The sequence below is a fragment of the Sceloporus undulatus genome, chromosome 6, assembly GCF_019175285.1.
Source record: "Sceloporus undulatus isolate JIND9_A2432 ecotype Alabama chromosome 6, SceUnd_v1.1, whole genome shotgun sequence".
Lineage (NCBI taxonomy): Eukaryota > Metazoa > Chordata > Lepidosauria > Squamata > Phrynosomatidae > Sceloporus > Sceloporus undulatus.
The window spans coordinates 108,564,900-108,574,320 of NC_056527.1; the positions used below are offsets into that span (position 1 = coordinate 108,564,900).

General features: G+C 41.4%; 1 protein-coding gene across 1 annotated transcript in view; it reads left to right on the forward strand.

Annotated features, from left to right (window-relative positions):
- The window catches only part of LOC121932732 (serine/threonine-protein kinase NLK2-like), a 20,182-nt gene extending 14,146 nt beyond the window's left edge, over positions 1-6,036 (forward strand). Inside the window, exons 9-11 of the mRNA XM_042471662.1 lie at positions 484-682; positions 3,356-3,449; positions 3,612-6,036. Coding sequence (XP_042327596.1) covers positions 484-682; positions 3,356-3,449; positions 3,612-3,660 — 342 coding nt within the window. The 3' untranslated portion in view covers positions 3,661-6,036. The remainder of the gene's footprint in view (positions 1-483; positions 683-3,355; positions 3,450-3,611) is intronic.
- The last annotated feature ends 3,385 nt before the right edge of the window (positions 6,037-9,421 follow it).

Here is a 9,421-nt window from a genome sequence, read left to right on the forward strand (position 1 = left end):
GCCAGCATATATACATGGATGACTAGCCCTATAGATGATTTATTTTTTTTAAGTGAAGGCTAATAAAACTATTGGCTTATTTATTTTATTTATTGTTGAGACCCATTGATGCTGTTAAAACAACCTTTTCATTTTGGGGGGGGGGGCAATATTTGTCCAGAAGGGGTTTGCACTTGCCTTTGGCTGAGGCTGGGAGAGTCTTACTTGCCCAAGGGTGCTCAAGTGGGTTTCCATGGCTGAGCAGGAATTCAAACACTTGTCTCTTGAGATACTGCTCCAGCCACACTGGCTGCCTAAAGATGAACATTTAAACGTACTGAGTTTAGCAAGGCTTGCCCAAATAAATTTGCATAAGACCGTAGAGAAAAATCCATTGCCCAAGATTCTTTTAGTTGGGTAGCAACTTTGCTACCTGATTCAGTATTAATTAGCCATTGATGCAGAGAATCTTTGTGATACTGAGTTTCCCTCTCTCTTCTGTAGGCCAAGAGAATTTCCGCCAAGGACGCTCTCTCTCACCCCTACCTGGATGAGGGGCGGCTGCGATACCACACCTGTATGTGCACCTGCTGCTTTACAGTCTCCTCGGGTCGAGTCTACACCAGTGACTTTGAGCCCCGAGCTGACCCCATGTTTGATGGGTCTTATGAGAAGAACCTCACCTCTGTCTGGCAGGTCAAAGGTAGCTAGCTTTCTCTTAACCAGCCCTGGCCTCTAAGCACTCAATTAATGTCAACTCCTGAATCTAGCTTTTTATTTAATAATTCAGTATCTTTCTGGCAAAAGCAACTCCTAAAATCTCCAACCAGTGCCCATTCTTGCTGGGACTGATAGGCTTGCCTTGGGGTTGCCATAAGCCAGAAATGAACTTAAGACACACAGCAGCAGCCATCACCAGTATATACTGGTTACTCAACAAATGCTACAGTTCTAAATACATTTACATGAAAGTCGGCACCATTAGAGACAGTTAGGCTGCATCTATACTACAGAATTAATGAAATTTGACACTGCTTTAACTGTCATGGCTCAATGCTATGGAATTCTGGGGTTTGTAATTTTGTGAGATACTTGACCTTCTCTGTCAGAGAACTCTGGTGCCTCAACAAACTACAAATCCCAGGATTCCATAGGAATCCTCATTCTTAATTAGATCCAGTTTTAGTCATAATTAGAACTGACCCGTTGAAATCCATGTGGCTTAAGTTCCATTCAGTAGGTTTACTCTTCAGTGTGTCTCACTATGGATCCAACTCTGTGGGACTTCAATATAAATGTGGGGAGGATGGACACAAGAATGTCAGGTGAAAATCACTTATTTTGGTCTCTTGTACAAAAATGAAAAATTTAAAAAAATTCTCCTTATTGGGTGAGATGAGAAATTGCTTGATTTTTTTTGCTTTTGGATATTTTTGTGAAAAATTTGTTTGTTCAGAAGCAAGGAAAGCACACACACACACACACACACACACAGATTTCTCCACAGAAGACAGTATTAATAGTAAACTGTATTCATAACACTGTTTTCTGGAGATAAAAGTTGGGTTTTCTGCAAAAGAGTTTTTTTGTGCAAATTTTTCACAAAGAAATTCCCAAAATACATAGATGCTTGCAGGGTTTTTCATCAAGGTGTGTTGAAGTGAGTATAACAGTGTTGTGAATATTCTTTACATCTCTAGAACATGTTGCCAACTGTGGTATATAGTTAAAGAGGACAGGTGGCTACCCTGAAAAAAGTCTTAAAAAGTGTAAAAAGGTGAACAAAAGAGGAAGTGGAGCCAGGGATAAGGAAGGAAGCAACCAGCTTTTTTACTCCAGGTGTCCCAGCTGAAAACACCCTCTCACTATCCATCTCACTTTACAAGGAAGGATGCCTGTCAACAATATCTGTGCAAACAGATAAAGGTTGTTGTTTTATTCATTTGCATCCTGCCTATTTCCCAATCCTGGGACTCAAGGAGCTTTACAAGATATTTAAAATAGTACAGATTAAAAACTACAAATGCACCAGTCAAAACATATGAATTTAAAAGTTATTTTAAAAAATAATCTGTAGTGTTAAAACCATTTAAAATTAATTTTAAAACCCTATTAAAATAATTAATTTATTATTATTATTATTATTATTATTATTATTATTATTATTAAGACAAGACACCATTGGAAGCCTGTCACAGTCAGCTTTTAAAAGCTTGATTGAATAGGAATTTTGACTTGCCAGTAGAAGGATAATAAGGAGTGGACCCTTTAGCACCCTAAGGAGGCAGTTTCTCCCTTGTTCCTTCCAGACAAGCCTAAGAAAGTAGTGGGACAGAAAGAAGGACCTCTCTTGAAGATATTGGAGCTCCAACAGGCTCATATGGGCAAGATGGGCTTTCAGATACCTAGGCCCTATTCTGTTTAAAAAACCATCACATATTCTTTGAAGTGAATATGGAAACATTGGGCGTCAGCTGCACAGTCGTAAAAAGCAGTAACTTGTGTTTCTTATTAGCTAACTAGTTATGTTCTGAAGTAACAGAAGCTCCTGAGAGGTCTTCAAAGGCAGCTCTTTGTATGTAGGTCGTGTACAAATTTGTGAAAGTCTAGCAGGCATGGAGGGGAGAAAAGGGAAGCTGGTGGGCAGAATGAGAAGGCATAAAATCTGCCATGGCATGTAGAGTTTGCATGATCCCACATAGCTTATTTAGAAGCAAAACTAATAGTAATTAAATAAAACAGAAATAAAAGCTTATTTTGGATGCTAGAAGGAAGGATCTGGGGGAGTTGTTGTCATGGGCCAAATAAAAAATCTTCCCCCTGTCCTTTCGGCAAGGAGTCCAAAATGATGCTGGCACCAAATCTCCATGTTTGCAAACAGTTCATATAATGTGCAGCAAGCTCAGCACTGAACCTGCAGTATAACACCCTTAAAACACTTTAAAGAAACTCACTATTTGTTCCAGATCTTTTTGGGAGATCTGAAGCCCACTGTTGTGAGGCTGGGTGTTTACCATGTAGCCACTGCCATGTTGAATTGTTTGATTTGATACCCAGCCATGTGATTAATACTGCACACCCCGTACTGACCTCAGAGTGAATGACTCTATGTGACAATGTCTGTGCCAGGTGGCACAGTGGGACACGTGCAGATATCTGCCTGGCATCACAACAGAGGCCCCCAGGTAATGGGGGGATGTCAGAGAAGCTCCAGGGCCAGAATACTCTGGGCTGCTCCCAGAGTATTCCGGCCAGTGCAGACCTGGCCAAGGACAGGAGAGTGTATACAAAATGGAAGTGGACGGAATATGAATGAGAGACTAACTGGGTGAAAAGAATAGAGACAGAGGAATTCATACGATTGCTTATTTTTCAGAACTCGTGCACAGGTTTATCTTGGACCAGCAGCGAGGGAAACGGGTCCCACTCTGTATCAATCCTCAGTCGGCTGCCTTCAAAACCTTTATCCGGTAGGTATGAGAAGCTGCCTCTTAGTGGCTTAGCTGAAGTGGCCTGTGCCCTAAGAATGTCTGCCATCTTTATAAGAGGGTTTCCATCTCTTTCTGAGGAAACATTCAAATTCTGTTGTTGTTGTTGTTGTTGTTGTTGTTGTTTTGCTTTCTTTTTGACAGCTCCACAGCGTGGCATTCTTCCAAAGTCTCCAAAAAAGAAGAGAGATGAAGGTGGCCGTTTTTGACAGGTGGAGAAAAAAAGAAAAGGAGACAAAAAATAAAAATGAAGAAGGCAGACAACCTTCCTGTTGGGAGACCGAAAGAAAGATACAAGAAAGAAGACAAAGAGAGCCACTGTTCTTAATCCTGCACTCTTGAATATTTTGACTCATGGACAGACATTTGGGGATGCGTGGGGGGATGATTGTGTTTTTTTTAATGATTATTATTAATATTATTTGTGGTGGGATGGTTGGGAAGGGATTCTTTTGGAATTGATTGGTGTCTTTTTTCCTTCCACCGTTACTGTTCTGCACTGGAAAAACCCTTTAGGTTGTAGGTATACTCCTTGTGCAACCTCCCTGCCTGCCCAAATCTGCACTGTTCCCTGACACACTTGTATTTTCTCTCACCTTCCCAAGTTAACCTTTCCTCATAATCCTGTGTGTGGGCTGCATCTTGCCACTTTCAAAGGGGTAGTGATATGGGAGTGAACATAATTCCTTTCATGAATATATTTCCAACACTTTTTTCTCCAAATGTTGCAATCTCCTCCACTTCCCCTGGCCCTGTCTGTCAGTTCCCAAAGCCTTACAATTGGTGAATAGCTCTTTTTCCTTACCTGGCTGTGTGCCTCCTCTCCAGAAAATAATGCCCTCCAAATAGGTGGTATCTTATTTTAGTTTAGTTTTCTTAGATTGGGTGGGGAAGGTATGGTCCATCGGCCACACGAGGCCTAATGAATCCCCATTTTAAAAATAATAAGAAGAAATTTACATTTTTGGACCCTGGGCCAGTTCCTCTTAGGGGGCAAAAGGTCTCCCCTGGCCTTAAAATGGCCCAGAGAGAACCAAAAACATGATTAAATTGCCTGCCACTTCCACTAAATACCAAAAGGGGTATTTAAGGGACGAATTTTTTTTCAAACTTTCTGGGTATGTATATGCAATGTGACCCTCAGAGCTCCCCATGGGGTCATTGTGGTCCTCTAAGACCAATTCCCACATGAGCCTTATTGCTCCAGATGTTCTGGTCTGCATTTACCTGAAGCTTCATGCAACATGGCCAAGGGTGTGAGATCGTGGGAGTTGCAGTCCAAAACATCAGGAGAGACAAAAGTTTCCCAGTCCTTGCTCTAGATCACCTGAAAAACTAGTGGCTGAGGGGAGAAGGCATCATGAACTGTATAGTCTCAGTGGCTTTCCACACTGAAAAAGCTGCACACTTAACGTTTTGCCAGTTCTTGCACTCATGAGAGGCTGGTATCAATGGGCTGTAAATTGAACTTCAAAGGAGATGAACCCATTTTATGGATAGGGTTCAGCACTTTAGATAGCCCAGTTTTAGTTTAGAACCTGGAGCAGATTCAACATCCCATTGATGTCAGAGCCTTCCAGATAAGAGCCTAGGTATACATTACATATAGGGAAGCACCAATAAAAATGAGAAAGAATAGCACAATGGTAAGGGGGTGACTGAATTTGTGTGGAGAGTGGTAGTTCTCTTTGTTATTCCATATGTCTAGGAATCCAGCTCCCAGGATCCCTGACCATTTGTTGCAGAGGCTTGGCTTTTGGGAGTTAGAGTCCAAAATGCTTAAGAGGACCAGTGTTTGAGAACTGCCAATATAGAGGAATAGTTAATGCCTTCCTTGACTATTGCTTGGGTGCTCCCAAAACAACTATGAGGGTGGGGAATGCAGCCAGAGGGGGCAAAATGCTTGAAAAGTTGCCTCTTTTGGACTACAATTCCCAGAATCTCCTAGCCAGATGGCTGAGGGATTCTGGGAGTTGTAGTCCAAAAGTAATTCCTCTCTCTAAAGTTCTGGTCCTTTCTCTACTATCACTTTTCCATTCAAATTTGCTATCTTTTGAATATAAAACCACTTGGGGTGTTTATATAAGTAATTTTCCTACCATTAGAGTAGCTTTGCCTCACTGCAGCCAGATTAATTCTCCCCACCCCTTTCTTCCCAATAACTCTTGTTATTAAATGTATTCCTTCACTTTTTTTTTTCATGCCCCTTCAAAAATCTACCTCTATCCTCCCCGTAGTTTGTTTGTTTTAAACACACTTGGTGTTTTAATTTGTTTGCATTTTGTTTCCTTAGTGTTGTGTTTTGTTTAAATTAGCTGGTGGGTGTTTCATAATTTTTATTTTTTTGGCTTGGTCCATTTCCTTTATTTATGATTACAACGGTTTTTATATAATCGTTCAAGTTCTGAGCACGTGTGTGTCTGTGCGTGTATATATATTCTTCCCTTGTCCCTGGAAAAAAAACAAAAACCTGAACAACCTGAAAACTTGAACTGTCTTGGCTGTAATAATCCCCTCTCCCCTAATTTAATCATGCTCCATGGTAGCTGAATTAAATTTATGCTGTGTATTCTTTTTCTTGTGATTTTTTTTAAAAAACCTGTTTATAGAATTGTAGAATCATCAAGTTGGAAGAGACCTCAAGGGACATCCAGTCCAACCCCCTGCCATGCAGGAATACACAAAGCAACCTTGAGAGATGGCCATCCAGCGTCTCTTTAAAAACCTCCAAAGAAGGAGACTCCATCACTCTCCAAGGCAGTGTGTTCCACTGGCAAACAGCTCTTGGTGTCAGGAGGTTCCTCCTAATGTTGAGGTGGACTCTCTTTTCTGGTAGTTTGCATCCGTTGCTCCAGGTCTTATTCTCTAGAGCACCAGAAAACAAGCTTGCTCCATCTTCAGTGTGATACCCCTTCAAATACATATACAGGGCTATCATATCACCTCTTAACCATCTCTTCTCCAAGCTAAGCATACCCAGCTCCCTAAGTCACTCCTCATGGGGAACGGTTTCCAGGCCTTTCGCCATTTTGGTCGCCTTCCTTTGGACATTCTCCAGCTTTTCAACATCCTTTATGAATTGTGGTTCCCAAAATGGGACACAGTATTCCAAGTGAGGCATAATCAAAGTATATAGAGTGGTACTATTACTTCCCTTGATCTAGACACTAGTATACATTATTGATGCAGCCTAGAATCACTTTGGGTTTTTAGCTGCCACATCACACTGTTGGTTCATGTTCAATCTGTGATCTACTAGAACTTTTAGATCCCTTTTACATGTACTACTGTTAAGCCAGGTGTCCTCCATCTATATCTGTGCATTTAATTTTTTCCCCTCAGTGCAATACCTTACATTTCTCCTGTTGAAATTCATTTTGTTAGTTTTGGCCCAGGTTTCTAATCTATTACGGCCATTTTGAATTTTGATCCTGTCCTCTGGAGTATTAGCTACTCCTAATTTTTCATAAGCATGCCCTCGCAAACATGAAGCACTTTCGTGTGGTTGATCCCAAGATCTCTTTTTAGGACAGCTGCATTTCTGGGTGAGCATGAACCTGTGCAAATGAGGTTGGCTTCAGGAAGTGCTGTCTTGTGAGCTCCCAGCCTTGCAGGGTGTACTCAGGAAGTGATGTGACTAAGCTGCGTCTCTTCCACCACATCCTTTTTTCTACTGTTGTCGAAGATGAGACAACTTTGTCTTTGTCTTGGAGACACTCAGAGGCAGTGCTGCACCCAATGCGTTTTGGGATTCAAAGACCAAGGAATGCAGTGCTAAGATATTAGAGGTGAGAGTTTACTTCCCTATCCCACTACCTGCCCTTCCTCTCCATCCTCTACTATAGCTAGAAATGAGAAATGGCTTCTGTACCGTGGCATAGTGGTCTAAGCGTTGGACTATGACTCTGGAGGCCAGGATTCAATTCCCCACTGGGTGACCGTAGGCAAGTCACACTCTCTCAGCCTCAGAGGAAGGCAATGGCAACCCTTTGCACAAATCTTGCCAAAAGAAAAACCCATGACAGGTTCGCCTTAGGATTGCCATAAGCCGAAAGTGACTTGAAGGCACACAACAACAACCAAAAACCTTTAATTGTGCACAAGGAAGGATTTCAGCATGTTACTTCTTGCACAACCAGGTAATAAGGAACACTTGCTGGAATTCCCCTTTCTATACAGTCGTAAAAGGTACAGGATCCCTCTCCATTTTTCATTCTTGCAACCCTATTTACTACATTGGAACCAATTTCCTCTAATTATTAGATCAAATAGGACTCCCAAGATGGCTAAATACCCTAAAGGCACCAGATCTCATCTGAGCTTGGAAGCTAAGCTGGGTCAGCACTGGTTAGTCCTTGAATGGGAATCCTGGGAAAGTTCTTTGCTGTAACAGGCCAGCCTTTTCTCTGGGACTAACATAGGTGTTTGCAAAATACCACCACAAAGGACAAGGTCCAGTCTTAGCCTATATCCTGTTACTATCTGCTTAGGTGGTCGTGTTTTTTCAAAGGAGATATTAGTTTTAACAGAAATAGCCGTGTTAGCCTGTTGTAGCATAAACAGGGAGGGCAAAAATGGGAATCTAGCAGCACTTTTAAAACTAAATTTTAGCATGAATTTTCATGGATCTCAGTCCACTTCTTATATCTGAGGAAGCAGATGAATATCCTAAAATATCAATTAGTTAGTCTTAAAGGTGCTACTTGATTCCTCTCTCCTCTTTGCCTTTTTGAGTGAGATTTATTAGTTAGCTAGTAGATGATCGTAATGAATTCACTAAGTCAAAGTGAGCCTGTGTCCCAAGTGGGATTTGAACTAGGCTTAGTCTGCATCATGATTTGTAAACACACAAGCGCTTGGGCTTCATCTCCTAGTGCATTTCAAGCAATTATTATTAGTATTAGATAGGGCAACTGGCATCATTTTGCTTTCCAATGTGCCAGTGATCAATACCATATTTGTGGTGATGGACAACAAAAGTTTCTTTCCTAGTTCATCAGGTACCAGCAGCCCATTGGTTGGGGACTGGTCCCAGTCCATGCAGTACCAGTTTCAGTAGCACTGCCTTAGAACACGGGGAAGGGATTTCAGGTTTTGAGGCTGAATCCAACCCTTTGGGAATCAGAATCTCTCCTTCTAGGTTTCCTCAGGTAGCCACACATCCTTCCCCATGATCTTATCATTTGATTTGTTTTTCAACTTTGGTATGTTTTTTCCATTCTATGGACAACTATGTCCATATGGACAAGGTTGAGACAACTCTCCTAAGGCCTAGTTGCTAAATGAAAGAGGTTTAAACTAAAATATGCTGATATTTCTCTTTGCTTGCTTTTTTCATTACATCCACCCACCACTGAAATGAACCTTCTGAGAATGTGATTATTTGACATTGGTCCTCAGTCAAAGAAATACCCCAGCACCAGATTCTGCCTCAGTTTTGTCCAGTGTAGCGTCCTTCAGAGGTTTCTGGACTACAACTCTCATCATCCCATAGGCAATGCTTGCTCTGGGTTTATGGGAGATGTAGTTCCAGAACTTCTGGAGGGAAGTTGAAGTTGTCTGTTCTAAGGTCTAAATGCATACTAGTTCTATAGGAGCTCAGAAAAAGTACAGAAGAACAGGCCCCATCCAAATATTTTGGTTTACAGCTCCCACTATTCCTGGCCAGGAAATTATGAGAGTTGCATTCATAACTTCCTGGCCATGAATGATAGGATCTGTAGATCAAAATATTTGGAGGGGGCCTGGAAACCAACAGGTTGGCTAAGGCTGAAATAGAATGTGGTAATGGGTGCCGACTTCATTTTCTTTGTCATCTTTTAGTTTTGATGTTAAAACTTGATCATTTTTGGTCACTGTGATTGCAAAGTGAAGCAAGAAGGAAACAAATTTTGAGGGGGACTCAAAAAGGTAGGAGCAAGATTGAGCAAGACTTCCAACATAGTTTTGAGACT